The sequence below is a fragment of the Spermophilus citellus genome (genome assembly GCF_964194105.1).
Source record: "Spermophilus citellus genome assembly, chromosome: 15".
Taxonomy (NCBI): Eukaryota; Metazoa; Chordata; class Mammalia; order Rodentia; family Sciuridae; genus Spermophilus; species Spermophilus citellus.
The window spans coordinates 78217116-78236107 of record NC_138195.1 but is presented as its reverse complement, the minus strand read 5'-3'; the positions used below and the strand labels follow the sequence as shown (position 1 = coordinate 78236107).

Below are 18992 nucleotides of genomic sequence, written 5' to 3'. Positions count from 1 at the left end.
AGAAGATATTTCATTGTTTCCTACGGAGTCTAGCTCATTGCCTGATGCAGAGTAATATATGCTACAGTCCATCAGTGCTGAGCGTGTGCTCTCTGCTTACATCACACCTTACCCTTTGCTGTGGGTTTTCTCATCTTCCTTGTTTTACACATGGGCAAGTTGAACCCAACATATGCCCAGCTCATAAACTGAGAGCCAGGCTTGAATGTGGGTCTGATTCCTACTTGTAGGCGATATTGCATGGTTGATGACTGTAGAGGCAAGTGTGAAACATGATTTGTATTCCTTGTTCCATGGGAGTTTATAATCTAATTGTGAAAGTAGATGTACGCAACCTCTGAGATTAGAAGAGGTGACTTGACAGCCTAGCATGGATGGGAACTTGTTTTTTTTTTTTTTTTTTTTTTTTTTTTATTGTTCTGGGGATCAAACCCAGAGCTTGGTGCATGCTAGGCAAGTGCTCTACCACTGAACTACACCCTGGGTGGGGACTTTTATTAGTTGGACCGGAAGTTGGATCCTGACCCTGCCATTTACAGTGGGGGTTCCTTGGGGAAGTAAGTAATTTTCTCCTCTGGGCTGTTGCTGCTTCTTCTTCTTCTTCTTCTTTTTTTTTTTCTTTTCATGGGTAGGTAGAAGGATGGATCCTTCCAGAGCTGCTGTGGGTTAGAATAGAGGAAATGAATATATAGTTATTGGCAACTAACAGGTGTTCAGCCGAATATTTTAGCAAGTATTGTTATCATTCAAGGCACAGTGTGGATAAATACCACGTGGATGGTCCTGTGAAATTCAGAGATGTGGGAGGTCTCTGAAAGCTGGAGTTGGTTAGAAAGCTTCGTGGAAGACCATGTGTTTGAGCTAGATTTTGAGAGAGGACTATGGCTTTTTCTTTTTTCCTTCCCAGTAGTTTATAGATGTGCTTTATTTAGCTGTGTTTTATTTATGATGTTTGAATTAGATGCCAGCGTTTAAAACTTAGGTGATTTCTCATGAACACATATACTTCTATCTTCTTCTGAAATATTGAAGGTTGACGACATGTGACCTGAGTCCCAGCAAGACAAGAATGAGAGCCGAGTAAGGGCTTCTCTCTTTAGAAAAGATACCTCTTGTCTTGCTTGACTTGTTTGGCTTACATGCCTGAGGTATTGGAGTTTGAAATTCCAGTTAAAATCCCTTCAGATCTTTCCCCTTTATTAGTTTTCTGCCACTGCCATAATCAAGTACCACAAATGTAATGCTTAAAACAGTGCAAATTTGTTCCCTCATATTTCTAGTGGGTCTGAAGTCTACAGTGGTCACTAGGGCTGCATTGCTTCTGAGGCTCCAGAGGAGGACCCACTTCTCTGCCTTTTCCAGCTCCTAGGGGTGACCTTTACTCCTTGGCTCATGACTCCTTCTTCCATCTTCACAGAGATGGTTAAGGTTTTAACTGGCCAGAGTGAAAAGATTCAGCTTTCCTCCTCTTGTTCATTTATTCTGTAAGTATGGTTTGAGGACATGCAGCATGTCACCTGTACTGTGTATAGGCACAGTGACAACCACTGTGATGTCATGGAGCTTATATTATGGGAGGAACAATACAGTAAAAATGTAAATTCTTAACTAAGAGGAGAAAAATCTAGAAAATGTTCTATACAGAGAGTTCAAAGTGGCCAGGTGGCTACATTAGCTGGGTAGTTCAGGCCGGTGTCTCTGAGTTGGCGACAGTGGATCTGAAATATAAAGTGAGAAGGAGCTGGCCATGCCATGATCAAAGAGAGGGCTCTTTATAGAAACAGGAAAGAGCATAGACAAAGGCCCTGAAGCATCTCGGAGTTCAGGATGTGGAGAGAACGGAAAGGAGGCTGGGGTGGTTGGAGCATTGTGAAAGGGAGTGAGAGTCCCTGAGAAAAATAGGGCCACATCCAGTGGTGCCTTGGGGACCAGGCCAGGCTTTGGACTATATCTTAAATGTGCTAGGAAGCCATTAGAGGGTTTTAGGGAAGATGCTAATATGATCTAATGTAAATATGTGTGTGTGTGTGTGTGTGTATTTCTGAAAGACTCCCTTTGTGTGTAAAAAATGTATTATAAGGGCAGTGATTCAGGTAGAGATGATGGAGGTTTGGACTGAGTCCTGTTATCAGAGATAGAAGTGAGAAATTTTGGAGAAGTGCCACCAGCTATGTTTCTTTGTGTCTTTTTCTGAGCATGCCATAGGCCCTTTGCAGTGCTCTGGGAAGAATGTCCCACACCCTGCCAGCTTTGTGGCTGGGGAAGAATGGAGACCCAGGCCCCATGCTTGCCTGGGTTCTGTGTAGTCTGTTGGTGTGGAGGTGAGGCTGCGGCCAGCGTCTTCAGCCATGTCTTCCTGGCATGTTGACCACTTAGGTCATGTCTGGTTCTTGCCTCAGACCTTGTCTGAATCCCAAACTGAACTGTGCATCTGGTGTTAATTCTGCGTCCCTTCAGAGAAATCCTTCCCCTGCCTTTCTGATGGGAAGTCTGGATAAACCCTCTGGGTTGCCTGTCCCCACTCTCAGACTTGTCCAGCCAAGGGGGCTGGCTTCCTGAAGAACTGTGCCCCTGAGCAAAAATGGTCCACTAGATGAGATAAGCATTGCCTTCTCTGGCAGCTGTAGAGCCTCCTCACTCTGTGACACAGGGAGGAGGGCCCAAGTCCGTGGAGTCATGTCGTCAGTTGAGATGAGTTCTCACTGTGTATTCCCCGTGTGTGCAGTGATTTTTTAGCACAAGTTATTTTTGTTAGTGTTGTCGCCCCAGTCTCTAAGAGACTTTCTCACTGTTCAGGAAAAGAGATTAGTTATTTCGTCTGTGGCATCCATGTAGCACTTACAGGTTTCAGGCAAGTTTTGAGACATTAACTTACTGTCCTGTTAGTACTTTTATTATTATTATTTAAAAAAATGTAAAGAAAACTGTTTTTTAGTTGTAGATGGACACAATATCTTTACTTATTTATATGTGGTGTTTATTATCGAACCCAGTGCCTCATACGTGCAAGGCAAGCTCTCTACCACCGAGCCACAACTCTAGCCCCTTTTGTTATTATTATTATTTAGTGGTGCTAGGAATCGAATCCAGAGCATGTAAGGCAAGCATTCTACCAACTGAGTTATATCCCAAGCCCCCTTTTTTAAAAAAAAGTTTTGTACCCAGTGATCCCTGGGTTAATAAACAAGGATTCTAGCTGGGTACAGTGGTGCATGCCTGTGATCCCAGCAACTAAAGAGGACTGAGGCAGGAGGATCACAAATTTGAGGCTAGCCTCACCAACTTAGACTCAAAAAGTAAAAAGTAGTGGGTGTGTAGCTCTAATGGTAGAGCTCTCCTAGTGCCCCCAGTGCCTCTCCCACAACCCCCTAAATCTTATAAGGATTCTCTAGTTCATAAGTGATGCTGAAGCCCTTTCTGTTTCCTTAGGACTCTATGAAATAGTCATATGTTTTGGGGATAAAACATGTGCCTGCAGGTGCATGTAGCATGAAATGACCAGTTTTAGAGAAGAGAAGCTGAGGCCTTGTGGCAGGCCATGCAGCTGGGCTGGGTGGGAAGTGGGTGTGACCCAGAGCACCTTCCTGCTGCATTGGAGTTTTATCTGCTGGCCCTTCCAGCATCTCCTTGGAGGGGTCCTGGGCTAGTTTTAGGGTGTAATGTGGATGCCTTGGTGAAAGGGCCAATTCTCACCCACAAGGCAGTAGTGGAACATGGGCATGTATTCCCCCCCCCCCCCCCCATATCATGTTGACTGTCCCCAAAATGCCTTGGGCTCTGGCCAGCAGCCTCATACCCCACCCTAAGGATTCTTAATCTTGCTGAGTCCTTTGGTGTGGGAGAAACCCATTAACATGAAGCAGCTCTGGATGTGAGCAGAGCTGATCTTGGATCCTGGCCCACCATCACCCTGTCAGTGGGCACGTTACTTAAAGATTGTCTCTTTGAACCTTGTTTTTCTTACTTGCTATTTGTCTTATCCTGAGAGTTGTCATAAAGGTCAGAGAGAGGTGCCATGTATGGGTAGGCAGGCACAGTTGAGGCCCTGGAGCTGACTGCTTGGGTTCAAGTCCTATATCTGCTGTTGGCCTGAGGCAAGTTCCTTAAGCTCCCTGTGCCTCTGTGGCTATTACCATAAGTTATTCTTATGCCTCCTGTCCCCTAGCCAGGTTTTATTTTCTTCACCAGCTCGCCCCTCCACTCAGAGTCAAGGGGGTTCTCAGTGGGGAGGACCTGGTTTTGGACTTGTTTTCTTTTGCTGAAGCCTCCTGGGTTGGAGGAAGCGTTTCCGCTCATTCCCTGACAGGAAGGGACAGGGCCTGCGTGGGAGAGACTGGTGACGCTACCTTGGAGGGGATGCAAACAGGAAGTTCAGAAACAAGTTAGAGAATTATTAGCGCTTAAAACAGAAATTCAGCTCTACTTTTCAGAAAAATAACAGATGCCTAAATGTCAGTGACAAGGGAGGGGAGAAGGCTATTGAGGAAAGAGCAATTTTTATCTGTTTCTCTTCACTTGCTTTGTTTTCCAAATTAAGAAAGGGGGTAGAGGAGATAACTCTTTCAGCCCTTAATTAGCCTTGTGTGGTGTGTGGTAATTTAAAAAAATAAAAAGTTCAACTTGCTTTTTTAACTAGACCATTGGCTTCTCTGGGGAGGTGCCAAGGATTCCCTGACCTTTGTAGTTCCCACTGGCCCCGAGCAAGGCTTGTAGTGATGTGTTGTCATCTGTTTTCCAGAGCGAGTATATTGCTCCATGTGACTGTCGGCGGGCCTTTGTCTCTGGATTTGATGGCTCTGCGGGTGAGTGGCTGAATTGTCTTTCTTCTTTTACTTTTGTTCACCTCCCCCAAATAACTGAACCAAGTTTCAGCCTGTGATATAGAACCAAAAAGAAAATGCAACCAGAGGTCCCCTTTGAGCCTCTGTGTGAGCCTCCTCCCAGCTCAATGAAATCACCTTTTGGTGACCTTTTTGTTGTTCTTTGAGTTTTTAGTTTCAAAGTTTTTTTTTTTTCCTAAAAACTTTTTTAAATTTTAAACTTCTTATTGAACATGGCCTACACACAGAAAACAGTATCAATTAAACTGAATGTGCCTGTGTAACTGTCACTTCAAACAAGAAATGGGACTTCAATGGCACCATAGGACTCCTGTCTTGACTTATTGGTCCTGCATAATTCTCCAGGTGCTTGGCTTTTGTTTTCTCTGTTAACTTAAATAATGTTGAGCTTCATTTTTCCTAACTTTTCCAAAACTGTTGTACCCTTGGGTATTTCAGGTGGTTTTCTTCAGGCTCCCAGGCCTTAAGTGAGCTGGACATAGGGTGAGCCCCTCTCCCCCTGTGGGTAGCACACTGCTTTCTTTGGTGGAAGTCCTTGTGTTAGTTGGCCTATTAGGATTGGTTTTGGCTGTCACTTGCTGAAAGCCCCCGGGCCTGTGGGAATCAAGGGCAGGTAGAGTTAGGAGGCATAGACTCCTAACTGTTGACTGGTGAGTCACTGGGAACACTCAGGGTGGAAAGGGTGAAACGCCTCCTTTGGAGTGTCTGATAGAGCAGAGGAATGGCAGTGACCACTAGGCAAAAATTGTCATTGGTTAGAAGACCATTTTGGCTATAGGCCCACAGTTCTCAGTTCTTCTTGCCTTAACCTCTGTGGCACATGTGGGATCCTTTCTGCTCAGAGGCAGTGCCCCAGCAGCCTAGACCTCACGGCTGCTTCCTTCAGAGCTTGACCCACAGCTGGTTCTTTAGTGTTATTGCTTTCTTGCCTGAGTCAAGAACACACCTGCCCCACTGGGACTGTCCTTTCACAGCTGTCACTTGCCTGCTGCCATTTTGTGGAACTTCTGGATGTGGTCAGAAACCTTTCTCTTTTATTTGCTTCTCTACTACAGGCACAGCCATCATCACTGAGGAGCATGCAGCCATGTGGACCGATGGGCGCTACTTTCTGCAGGCTGCCAAGCAGATGGATAGCAACTGGACACTCATGAAGATGGGTGGGTAGAGGCATGGTTAGCCTCACGTTAGTTGACCTGATCTGGGACATGACCAGCTCTTTGGGACTCTTGGATCTTAATCTTTTATCACATCATGGACCCTTTTGAGTATTTAAGGAAAACCAAGAAATTGGCATTCCTTCAAATCTGTACCATTGCACATTCAATTTTGGAGGGGTGTGATTCAGGGTAGTCATTTTACAGAGGGGAAATTGAAGGCTTCTCTCTTTGGGGTCCACAAGCTCAAGGTGTAATGTCTATTAGCACTTTGGGGTCAAAATGGCAAAGGGGCAAATACTGTCTGTTTGTTAAAGTAGCTTGGGGCTAGCAGGTATGTCAGTCTCCCTTTCAAGCCCCTCTGGTTTGCTGTCTGTCTCTAAATCTATTTTTTCTCAGGTGTGTCCCCTGTGTTAGGAAGATTATAGTGGGTTTTGTTGGCCAGTGAGTGATTCACCACAGGTGTTTTGCCAAAGACTTATCTGCTAGGAAATGATGTGACTTCATCCTGTAGAAGTTACACTAGGGGCCCTAACAAAAACTTCGTTAATAAAGTGGTTTGTTTAGTGGCTTGTAAAAAAATAGGAAAGAATCAAATAGCAAAATAAAACTCCATGCCAGCCTCCAGGCAGTTTTTTAGAATTGGGATTCATGAGCTCATTTCTTTATAAACCTTTGAATTTCCCTTTTGTGGTTATGTGGTTATACCAAGAGTCAGTAGAGAAAACAGTAAGGATAAGGACTGTTTCAGAAAATGTGAGCTTTTACTCTGCATATATTTTACCTGAATATTAATTGCTTAGTAAAAATCTGTTTCAAAAAGGTATAGATAGAGAAGATAGGACTTTATTAAAGAAAAACTGGATTGTAAAAATTATAGTTCCCCTTTGAAGTTTATTTAGTAGAAACAAGAAGAAAGGGCTGTCTCTCTCAGGAATTGGGAAGCCCAGGACTGTGCTGACTGCCATGACAGCAGGCTCCTTTGTGCCCTCTGTAATCTTTGAAAGATTTCTTTGTGACCAAGACTGTGCTCAACTCTCAAGTGGACCGGGGGCCTTTTCTCTGTGACCTTGACCTTGTAGATGAGGGGAAGGAACTGGTAAAATGTTGTTCCTTGCTCTGCAGTGTGATGTGAGGGAAGGATCCCAGCACCTGGCCTTGACCAGATCACTGCTTGGGTTCTTGTCAGGTGAATAGTGATGGGAAGTGACTAAATGCTGATTGAGGTGATTTTTTGCAACAACACAGCCATGTACCTGTGTTGCGGTGATCCCAGGAGGACATTTTGCCAGGAGTTGAATGACAGTCATGCTTTTTCTCCCTTTGGTCTCGTGCTCTTCCCACTCTTTCTGTATCTTTCCAGGATCTCAATCCTGGTTCAGATTTTCTAAATGCTGCCAGTCCACCTTAAAGAATGTCCTTAATATAGGAACCTGCTGCTGTCCTGGTGTGGATGAGTTGCACTATCTGGAAATCTTTTCTTATTAGTTCTCCTTCCCTAGGTCTGAAGGACACTCCAACTCAGGAAGACTGGCTGGTGAGTGTGCTTCCTGAAGGATCCAGGGTGGGTGTAGACCCACTCATCATTCCTACAGGTGAGTGACCTCAGTCCCTTCCAGCATGGGTAAGGAAGTGACTTCTAGACTCCTCTTGATCCTTGTTTGTGTGTGGAATGTGGCTCAGCATGATTTGGTGTCATAATAGAGGTCAAGATGGGAGAAGAGTTCTGGGACAGAGCAGGGGAAAGCCATCAGTGGTGAAGGCGTCCTCTGACAGTTCCTTACCTTACTCACCTCTCACTGGGCCCTGAGAGGGTGGCCCTTCAGTGGGTGCCTGGCTTGCAGGGCCCTGCTGCCTACCTAAGATGAAATGGTGTCCAATTCATGGCTGGCCATATGCATGTCTTTTCAGATTACTGGAAGAAGATGGCCAAGGTCCTGCGAAGTGCTGGCCACCACCTCATTCCTGTGAAGGAGAACCTTGTCGATAAAATCTGGACAGACCGTCCTGAGCGCCCCTGTAAGCCCCTCCTCACACTGGGCTTGGATTATACAGGTGAGAACCATGCTGTGTCTAGCAGGCCCAGCTTCTGTCCCCCACCTCGCATACTTGCTGCCATCTGAATCAGTCGAATCTGAGCTGCCCAGAGGACCGCCCACTGTGGACTAGCAGCACATTTGACAAAAGCAGGGGCTCTGTTGGTCTCCACTGTTGCCATCAACTTGCCACTCACTTTGGCTTGATTTGTTTTTGTAAAACTCTTCTGGGTGGCTTTTTGGATACTACTGAGAAGACTTAATTTTTCACCTTTTACCTGCTAACTGATTCTCTACTGTCTAATACTAGAAACAGAACTTAGCAGTTTCTAGGATTTATTTCCTTTTCTGACGTTAGGGTTTGTAGGTTTACCTTCGAGGCCCACCTCCATCTTTACCTTCTGTCTGGGTGTGGGTGTTTATTGGCCTGTGTGGTAGTGGTGAATGAGCAGCATGTTCTGTGCACTGTTTGTAGGAGACAAAAGTGTGGATCTATAACAGCAGTGAAGGGGTAGAGGGAGAGAACTGGGAGGTGGAGTTACAGAGGAGAGGGAGTCTTGCTGTAGAAACAGAGGTGCTTGGGGGATGTCTGGAATGTAGGCAGATTGCCCAGAGGGGTCTGGGAAGAAAACATTACAGCCTAGTCTCTCTGCCAAATTTTAAATAGCATTCTTGAGCTGATCTTCAAAACAACCATTGGTGGTGGGGCAGCCCCCAGCTTGCTTTCCTGTGTGACACCTCACCAGAGAGTATCACACATTGGGGAGGATGGGTCCAGGGTCAGCTAAATATTTTCCATCAGCATGGTTTGAATTTTTAATTTTTTAATTTTTACTAAAGCAGAGGCTCTGACGTATTGTTGTAGGAGAAAGGAAAACAAGTATTGCTGGTAAACTTTCATTTTACAAACATTTGTGTGTTTATTATGTGCAGGGCACTGTGCTAGGTGCTGGGTAAATAAGAGATGTTTATCCTAGATACAGGTGACTGTAACTTTAGTTACCAATGCCCCTGTGGTGGGATAGTTGGGTGACTATGGGGTGAATTCCTCTAGGCTGCACTTTCATCCTGGGAGCAGCAGGGAGGCCTTCATTGTGTTGAGTGGAGTGAGTGTGAGTTGCAAGGGGTAGTCACAGGCACAGGGAATTCCTAGGTCTTAACATTGAAAGCAATTCTCGAGGCCTCAGGAATGTAAAGTGATATTCCTATCCTGTGAGACGGGGGTCACTTTTCTCTGCTTTGTGGTGTGTTCACATAGTTTTCTTGGTATTCCCTGTTGCATTGGTCTTTAGACAGTAGTGTAATTAATTGCTGATTTAATTGTCCTCTTTTCTAGATTATAAACCCCATCAGGACAGGGTCTGGGTCTAGTCCAGGGCTGTAACTGCAGCCAGTGACCAGCATGGTAGAGAGCTCTGGCATCTACAGTAAGTGTAGGTGCTTCATAGGCATTTGTCATATGAACAAATGAATAAATTTTGCTGGTGAGGCAGTCAGGGCTCTTGATGGGCAGGTGGCTTGTCAGAGTCATGCCTCTTGCACAGGACTTGCATCTGGGCCTCCTGCCTGTGCAAGCATCATGCTTCCTGTAAGTTATGGTGGTTGCTAAGTGTTTGGGATGGGATTTTTCACTTGACTTCTCTTGCTTCCTGGGATCAGAATTGGAGTCACAAGCATGTTTGTTTTCTATAGGCATTTCCTGGAAGGACAAGATTGCAGACCTTCGGTTGAAAATGGCGGAGAGGAACATTGTGTGGTTTGTGGTCACTGCCCTGGATGAGATTGCCTGTGAGTGCCTTGGTTTCCCTGCTTGGGAGTGTAACCCGATCTCTTCTTTTGGGTCTTTGGGAATCTGTGTGTTCATGCCATTCAGCTTTCTGAGTGGCCAGGGAATAAGCCTTTTGGTGACTGTGTCACCAAATGGGTATAGGAGATGTCAGTTAGGATGAAGGAGAAAGAATGACAGCGTGTGGGGGAGGGCCTGTAGCCTCACCTGGAGCCTTATTATAGCCAGGGGGCTCCTGATGAATCCATGGGTGATGCCCACTTCTTGGGACTGTGGCTCCTCTGAGGAAGGGCATTTCCTCCAAATATTTCCTGTCTGTCAGCCTCTTATAGCTGTAGGAGTGGGATTTTAAGAGATATTTTTTTTTCTTTATACTTTTCCTATGGTTTTCCAAAGTCTTCTCAGTGAGAATGGTCTAGAAACATTTCTACCTCAGTAAACTCAGGGACTGAAAGTTCCTCTCAGGCCCTTTGATACAGTAGCAGTTTCTCAGTCCTTAGATCTTAAACTGCTTCCTTGCAATTGTTTAGAACCTTCTATTGTCTTCTAGAACCTGAAGGAATCTGGTTGAAACTTCCTCTCCTGTCTCCTATTTTCTGGCTGGATTTCACCCAGGTTGACCCAGAGGGCACTGCTTTATCTTTTTACCTCCTCCCTGGAAAAAGAGACCCTACTGCACACAAGTGTCCTGTCTTTTCAGTCCCATCTCATCTCTTTAATCCCCTAAACTTGTCAAATGTGTCAGTGATTTATGTCCCTAATTAGCTTAATAATTCCACCATCAGAGAAAAAAACATACAAGGCTAGTTTCTCCTCTTGAGTGTAACAGAAACACATTTCCATTTTGGAAAAGCTGGAGAGTGTGGAGGAAGTAGAAGGAAGACAAAAATCACTTATAATCCTGTGAGCTAGAGACAGTGGTAATATTTCTATGCACATGTCAATTTTTATAGCCTGTTTTTTAAAATATATCAGTGTGCTCTAAGTGTATACAAGCATATTTTAAGTATTAAGCATTCCATTAAATGGCTATGCTATAAAATTTGCATAGCCATCTCCCTATGGATGACCTTTGGGTTATTTCCAGTTTTCCCACAATTTATTATAATGCTACCACCCAAATCTTGGCTCATAAATCCATATCTTGGTTTCTGATAATTTTCTTCTTTCTATTTCTTTGGCTTTGGGGTGGTGTTGGTATGTGTATGGTAGAACTTTTGACCCATCTTTTTCACCCCTCACCAGCCCCAGATGCTGTCATTTTTTAAAAAAGGCTAATGATAGGCAAAAACTATGGTCTCACCGTTTTGCTTCAAGAGGCTGTTATGTTAAAATGGAGGCAGCATTTTTTGTGCTGGGGCCTTTTTGCCCTTTGGTCCTCCCGAGAGCAAGCATTTGGGAGCCGGAAGCCCTGGGAGTAGAGCTGTGCTCTCTGCTGGTCTCTAGTTTCTCAAATGCTCAGTGACCTCACTAGACCCCAGACCCTGGCTGCAGGCGGGTCCTCCACCCATCTTGGTAACAGCAGACCGTGGGTGGCCTGCAGGCTCTGGTTTCATTCATGGGCCACAGCCTCATGACTCACTGCTTTTCTTCTGCTTCTGACGGGAAGCTGTGCTTCCAGGGGCTCAGAGGGGTCCTCATTTGGCCTCCCTTGTGGGTGGGTCCTAGTTTTTCTACCCCTGGCTATTTTTCTCAGGAAGGAGAGAGTGCTTGGCTCTCCCCTTTTATTTGGGAGTGCTAGAGGTTTGTGTGCAGGAAAGCCAAGCCAGGCAGGTCACTGCTAGGCGGGTCATTTCAACCATTTGGTGGGCATTTCTCATATTTTCTGACTAAGAATTCTTCTGTTCCCGTCTCGGGACAGTGACACAATGGCCTAAGAAACAGTTCTGGTGCCATCAGGTGGCAGACACCAGCAGTTGCAACTCAGAGGTGGAGCCAGGACTGAGGTTCTTGCTTTTTGAGTGATGTTTGAGTCCTTTAATAGTCATTGGAGTCCACATGAAAGCCTTTCCCTCCCCTATAGGCTACCTCTTAAAGCATGACTTGGAAGCCAGGCAGGTGACAGGGACTTTGCTTTCCTTTTTTAGGGCTGTTCAATCTCCGAGGATCAGATGTGGAGCACAATCCAGTATTTTTCTCCTATGCAATCATAGGACTAGAGACGATCATGTGAGTGTTTAACCCCCACTTGGACAGCTTCCCCGCAGCTCTTCGGAGCCTCAGGCTCCCTTTCAGGTCCCAGCCTGACATTTTGCTGATGTGCTTCCTTTCTCCTGCCCTTTCCCCTTTTCTCTTCTTGTCTTCCTTACCCTAGGTGCTTATTTATATCCTGCCTCTCCTTTAACCCCTCATATGACTTGAAATCTATGAAAGCATTTATAGTACCATGAGATTAAGAAATAAGTAGGTGAGGATATTTGGACAAAGCTGGAGTGAGGTTAGTTCACAACATTCCTGCTGCAAGGTCTTGTTCGAGCTGCATATTTGATTCCAGGTTTATAGCAGCCAGTGCAAAGGGATATAAACATGTATAGGTTTAATTATGCCATGCTGGGTCCACAATGCAAATAAACGCAGTCATTTTGAAGGTCAGAAATGATCATTTTAAGGTCTGAGAAAGTCCCCTGAACTGTGCTTTGTTAAATTGTCAGTTTATCTTTTCAAAGCCTTGTTTGTGGCCTTCCTGTCATTGTTCTTCTACTGGATGGCTTTCTTCATTTGTACAGTACATTTATTGAGTGCCTGCTCTGTGTGCTGGGGGCCTGTGTTAGGTGTTAGGGTGAATGACAACAGACAATCTTGGGTTAGAGTTGGGAAGATAAGTGTCTCTTCTGCCTGAGGGATTCAGGCATGTAAGTGGGCCCCAGCCTGTCAGGGGGTACGAACAACTTCTAGCAGGGGCCTAGACTAGACTTGGGGGTCAGAGGCCACTCTTAGGGAAAGTAATATTGGGCAAAGATTATGGGTAAGTGTGAATTAGCTGGTGAATGGCAGGGTGAGGAGTAGTGCGCAATGTGATCCAGGTGGAGGGAACAGCATTTTCAGAGGCCCCAGCAGGAGTTAGCAGCGCATGTGGAGGACCCACAGTGGTTCAATGTGGTCAGAGCCAGAGTGTGGCCAGAAGGTAAGCAGGGGCCACAGAAAAGAAAGGCCTGTGGGCCAAGCTTAGGAGCTCATGCTCTTGTCCTGAGAACAACAGGGAGCTACTGAATGAGCTGTTCAGAGGGAACCACATGATCAGTCTTATAAATTGTAAAGAATGTAATGACTGAAAAATAGAATGGATGGGGCCAGACTTGGAAGCTGAGAGGTGGTGGCCCAAGCCAGGGTGGCAACTGGCCAGGCTGTAAACAGAGCTGGACAGATGTGATGGGCACTTGGCTGTAGGTTCCAGGATCTTAATGGAGGAGAGGAGAGGTGTCAGGGAGGACAGTGCCCAGGCTTCTGGCTTGGGTAGTTGGTGGATGATAACCGCATACACCGGGATGGGAACACAGTTGGGAGGGCAAGATTCATGGAGGCAGTGGAAGGGAGGAAAAGCTGCTTGGATTTGGTTCCTGGCAGAAAGAACCCATTTTGTGTGTGTGTCTGTGTGTGTGTGTATTTTCTTACCCCCTTACTCATGTGCCCTCCTTTTTCTGTCACCCACCTCTGACCCTTATGCAGGCTCTTCATCGATGGGGACCGCATAGATGCCCCCAGTGTGAAGGAGCACTTGCTTCTTGACTTGGGCCTGGAGGCTGAATACAGAATCCAGGTGCTTCCTTACAAGTCCATCCTGAGCCAGCTCAAGTCCCTGTGTGCCGACCTCTCCCCGAGGGAGAAGGTGTGGATCAGCGACAAGGCCAGCTATGCCGTGAGCGAGGCCATCCCTAAGGTTGGTGGTCCCACTCTGGCCTGCCTGAACCCTGCTAGCCCCTCTAGTTCTGGCATCCTATATACCTGTTTTTGGAGCAGAGGCTGTGGGGTCTGTGCTGTTGTCTTTCTCAATCAGACTTAGAGCTGGAGCTATATTGAGGTCTGAGGCCCTTCGAGCTCATTGAGGCCTGTGTCAGCCAGAGTGTGGCATGAAAGATGGTCTTAGGTGGCACACATTAATACTTAGGTTTATTTAAACGTGTTTGTTTCAGCATTTAGTGTGTATGAGAAAAAAATATAAATAGCGTATGGGGCTTTGATGTTGTGAAAATTATTTAGGACAGAATGCTAAGTAAATAAGGGTGCAGATGGGGTGAGAACACCTTCTGTGTACACCCTGTCTTCCACCTACTGTTTTAGCCTAGGAACTTGAGGCCTTTGAGGGCATTTGTCAAAGATCAAACGATCATAACAACAGCTCTTTCTGGGCAATGATGCTAAGCAGTGGGTACCTGTTGCCTCATTTTAGGTGGAGTCTGGGACAGGACTGGAATCTAGGCCTCTTTAGAAGGAAGCTTTTCTTCTGTCGTGCCCTGGGCTTCTGGTTGTCAAGTGGCCTGTGGCAGGCTCAGCATTGTCCTCTCCTCCACTGAGCAGTGGTCCCACCATTCTGGGAGAAGCCGAGGCCTGGTTCTCTAGACACAGCTTGTCATTGCATCCCTGCCACTGTCATACTGTGTGTGACCTCTGGCAAGCCACTCAGTCACGAAGAGCTTTACTTTCTTTATCCAAGTAGTGATCACTCTTGCCTTCCATGTTTCATTAGGGGTGTGTGTGTGTGTGGGTATGAGAGAGTGGGAGAGAGGGGAAAGAAAAGCAGTATGAGAAATTATATGCCAGGTGCTCCGAGGCCCCCTTCCTAGGGCTAAGTTTTAACTTATTCTCATCCTTGATGAGCAGGTAGTGAACTCTGACCACAGCTGCTGAGGCTTGGAAAGGGGTATCTTGCCCAGGGTAGCAGCCTGCGGCCTCTGAGCTGTGGGGCAGGGATGGAGGAGGACGTCCAAATGAACTTTCAAATGAACTCAAACTCCTTTTATCATGCTCAGGGTCATCAACCAAAGTGGGGGGTCTCCAGGCCCCAGGGGGCTGGTGTGGCCTGAGTGGAAATCCTCAAGTGTGTTTTGTTTGGTGAAGGGGTGACTACATGGTCAGGGCAGGTGGAGCAGGCCCTGTTTCCCATTCTACTGCCCTGTGCCCCCAGGATCACCGCTGCTGTATGCCTTACACCCCCATCTGCATTGCCAAAGCTGTGAAGAATGCAGCCGAGTCAGAAGGCATGAGGCGGGCTCATGTGAGTAGAGCAGCCAGAGCAGAAGATGGGCTGGGAGGGGCCAGAAGGTTCAATCCCTTACCTGCTGAGTGGTCCTGGGCCTGGCACAAGTTGGACTCTCTCAGCCTCAGTCTTCTGGACCTTCCAGAGATGATTAGAGAATGAAATAAAACACTCAATGGGTTAGGTCTTTACAAAGTATAAGGCACAGCCTTATACTTTGTAAAGATGGTGGATTGGAGGATGGTGAAGATGTGAAGGTGATGAAGAAAAGGGGCTGGATTGTGTTTCAAGGTGGGGTGGGGGGTGCCCAGAAAGATCTGGTATCAGAGACAGCTTTGGAGCAGTGTCTTGTCTTTCCTGGCTCCTGTAGGGCAGGAGTTCAGCCTTGGGGAACTGCCCACGCTTTGAGGACCCTTCTTGCCTGTTCCTCAATTACTGCTAGCAGAGGAGCCTGTTCTCTGTTAATAGGAATTGCTGCCAACTAGCTTCCAGGAAATGTCTGCCTGTAAAACCCTGATTGCTGGTGGTTGGTGATCCGATAGGTGCTACTCTTTCTGGATTGTTTTAGGGGTGGCCCTCTGAATTTGGCCCTCTAACTTTCAGTAATAATTTAAAAAATGTCTCTGTGTTTGTACAGATTAAAGATGCTGTTGCCCTCTGTGAACTCTTTAACTGGTTGGAGAAAGAGGTTGGTTCTTAGACATCATTGAACACATGGATATAAATGATTCCGAAATACCTACATGGGATCTCTAACTGTGGCTTCCTCTGGGCTCTGTTGATCATGTGGTCTAATTTTAGTGATCTCTTTTAGTAACTTTTTCTCTAACTTTGGTGTGTATATGCATATTTTAAAATTTTTAATTATAGAACATAGTAGCAAGGAAGAAGAAAAATTCTCTAACACAGTGGATCCTTTTTGGATTAGGAAGACATACTAAGTGGAATTTAAGGAAAAGTAGAATAGGAAAAATGACCCTTATTATTATAGGCGATTTGATTATACTTGGAGAAAACAGACCTTTGTGTACATTTTTTTAAATATTTTTTTTTAGTTGTAGTTGGACACAATACCTTTACTTTATTTATTTATTTATTTTTAATGTGGTGCTGAGGATCAAACCCAGGGCCTCGAATGTGCTAGGTGAGCACTCTGCTGCTGAGCCACAACCCCAGCCCTCTTTGTGTACATTTTGAACTTTAAGCCATAAAACTTTTTGTATTAAATTGGATCAGCCATTAATTTCTTGCCTATCCATCCCTGTAGTTGACAAGAATGCAACTTCTTTATTAAACAATATTGTGTCCCCTTTAAATTTTATGTTATAAACAACTCTTTAATTGGAAAAAGGAAATATCCTTATTTCCCACTATTTTTCTCCATGGTTTTATTTGTCTGTATTTATATTTTTTCAAATGATTTCTGTTTTTCAAGATATAAATAATTTTGTATGTCTTTCAGTATATAGACATAATTTTGTATTTTATTTTCTTCACTTAGGATCATGAACATGAACATTTTCCATGTGCTTTGAGGCCTTAAGAAAGGATCTAAATAGAGACTGCATCTAATGGGAAGACTGATTTACTTACCCATTCCTCCTATTTTTGATTGTTTCATTTGTTTTTAATATTTTTCTATTTTCAGTAACTCTGCAATGATATCTTTGCATTTATCCTTTTTATTTCTTTAGGATGATTTCCTAAAAAGGGTGAAAAATTAAACAAATAGAAATGCTTCTGCTTTAGATAGCTTTGGTGAGAACCTCTGGAAATTCCCTTCCTGTTAAAGAGCAGACAGTTGTGTCTTGTAGATTAGACAGCTAATACTGGGAATTGAGGAAGAAGCAAGCTTTTAATGTACCTTCTTAACATGGATGATTTATAAGCACTTTTCTTGCAGGTTCCCAAAGGTGGCGTGACAGAGATCTCAGCTGCTGACAAAGCTGAGGAATTCCGCAGGTGAGGTTCCATTTGGGAGATCAGTGAACTGTATGCTGAGTTGCCTGGCAAGGTAAATGAGGCTGGAAAAGTCCTGATTCTCAGCACAGTCCAAAATGTTTGAGCAGCTTTGCCCTCTGTGTCTTTTCCAGGCAACAGGCTGACTTTGTGGACCTGAGCTTCCCCACAATTTCCAGTACGGGACCCAACGGCGCCATCATTCACTACGCGTAAGGCATGCGGAGGAGCACATGGCCTGGCTTTGCTGCTGCTTCTGCACAGGAGCCTGAGCAGGGGAGAGACATTATTTTACCACAGGCCCCTGTGCCCACCTCTGTATGTCTGTTGAGACTATAAAATTCAGGGAAATAAGACCTCAGAGGTCTTACTTTCTCTGAATTCCCCAGCCTCTACCCTTTGGAGGTCTCCTTTTAGGTGCAGTGTGGCATTCCACAGTGCAGATGACACTGCTTTCATGTTTGAGGCTGCAGAAACTGTCCATTGCTCTTGCCTCTCGATGACTGGAATTTCTGAGTGCTTTTCTTTTTTCATAGTAACGGTCTTATTTGGTGTCCTAGTTCATCCATCCTGTGAGTTCCATCACCTCCATACCAAAAAAACAGCACTAGGTGATATGCAGCCTGTTTTGGATAGAGATAACAGAGCCCTCTCCCCCATCCCTTGGGCTTGCAGCCTGGTCTGTGGGAGTTTGTATCACATGATCTTTGAGAGCCCAAGGACCCAGAGCAGAGCCTCCTTAATCTGTGAGACAGAGGGGCACTGATAGGCTTAGGATTGGCAGAGTTGCTTGTGGAGATGAAGGGAAATGTCACCCTGGGTGTGGCCAAGGGCTTCAGCTTCAGTGTCACTCAGCTCAGCCTTCACTTTGCACTGGGCATCTTGAGTCCTGTGTGTCTCTATCTGCTATGTTCAGAAAAGGTCTCCCTGGTCTGTCTCCCTGGCTGTACTTGAGTATGATCCCTCCGCCCCCTTTTAATAATCACATTTAGAGTTTTTAGTCTCGGGGCACATTTTGAAGCTGTGTGGGAGATAGTCACAGATGTGACAGTACAGTTCTCTCACATTAATCCTTCTGTTCCAACATAAAAATATCAAAGGGATTTCAGTTTAATTCAGATGATGAATTTTCTGGCTCGAAGTTACCCTGGAATTTTTCATGTGATTAAAGCATTAAAAGTTTTTAAACCAAGTGGGGAGAAATTTGCTTCTCCTGTGGCATTCTTCATTGCAGGCTGTCAGAAGCCTGTTTCGAGGCAGTGTGCTTGAAGGCTGGGTACACATCTGGTTGTCTTTGGGTTGGTTGTGCAGCTCATGTGCCTACTGGTGCCCTTATTGCTGGAGAGGGGTTGGTGCCTGCAGAGCCAGGCATGGAATGCTCTTATTCTTTTGGGCATTTCCCATCAGTGATATTGCCTGGAAAATGGCCTAGGGAGACCAGACCACTTTTTAAAATACCTCACATTCATCTGGAGAAAAGTGCTCTAGCTTAAAAGTATTGTGATCCATTCCTTTCCCAGCAAAATCCCTTCAGTGTTTCTCTCAAATGGAGACATTCACAACCCCCGCACCTCTGCCTGTCTGATGGTCTCAGAAGTGAGTAGGGAGGCACATGAGGGGGTCAGGACTAAAGGAGGGACCCGGAAGCTGTGGCAAGTCCTAGGGTCCCCAGAAACTAGTGAGGCTGCCAGTGACCCATTCCCATGGCTCTAGCTTAGTCCTCCTGCTGCCATGGATCCTTGTTTCTATGGCTTTTATGAGTCACTTCTTTTAAATGCTGGTTTTGTTCCAGCACAAACACAGGTAGATATAGATAAATGTGTTATTTTTCCTTCCTCTTGAACTCTTTATCTAGTTGGGGAGATAGTTTTGAGTGATTCTTTGAATAGTATAAGTTTAATACTAGTTAGAGGGGCTCAGGCTGTAGCTCAGTGGTAGAGCACTTACTTCGTACATGTGAGGCATTGGGTTTAATCTTCAGCACCACATAAAAATTAATAAATAAAGATATTGTGTCCA

At 45.3% G+C, this 18992-nt stretch overlaps 1 protein-coding gene across 7 annotated transcripts in view; it reads left to right on the top strand.

The window, feature by feature from the left end:
- The window catches only part of XPNPEP1 (X-prolyl aminopeptidase 1), a 51611-nt gene that overhangs the window by 22413 nt on the left and 10206 nt on the right, over positions 1–18992 (top strand). For all 7 annotated transcript variants that reach the window (XM_081266959.1, XM_081266958.1, XM_081266962.1 and 4 more), the window contains 11 exons: positions 4739–4802; positions 5897–6001; positions 7501–7593; positions 7910–8053; positions 9727–9822; positions 11908–11989; positions 13487–13697; positions 14943–15032; positions 15652–15702; positions 16918–16976; positions 17108–17185. In XM_081266959.1, coding sequence (XP_081123085.1) covers positions 4739–4802; positions 5897–6001; positions 7501–7593; positions 7910–8053; positions 9727–9822; positions 11908–11989; positions 13487–13697; positions 14943–15032; positions 15652–15702; positions 16918–16976; positions 17108–17185 — 1073 coding nt within the window. The remainder of the gene's footprint in view (positions 1–4738; positions 4803–5896; positions 6002–7500; positions 7594–7909; positions 8054–9726; positions 9823–11907; positions 11990–13486; positions 13698–14942; positions 15033–15651; positions 15703–16917; positions 16977–17107; positions 17186–18992) is intronic.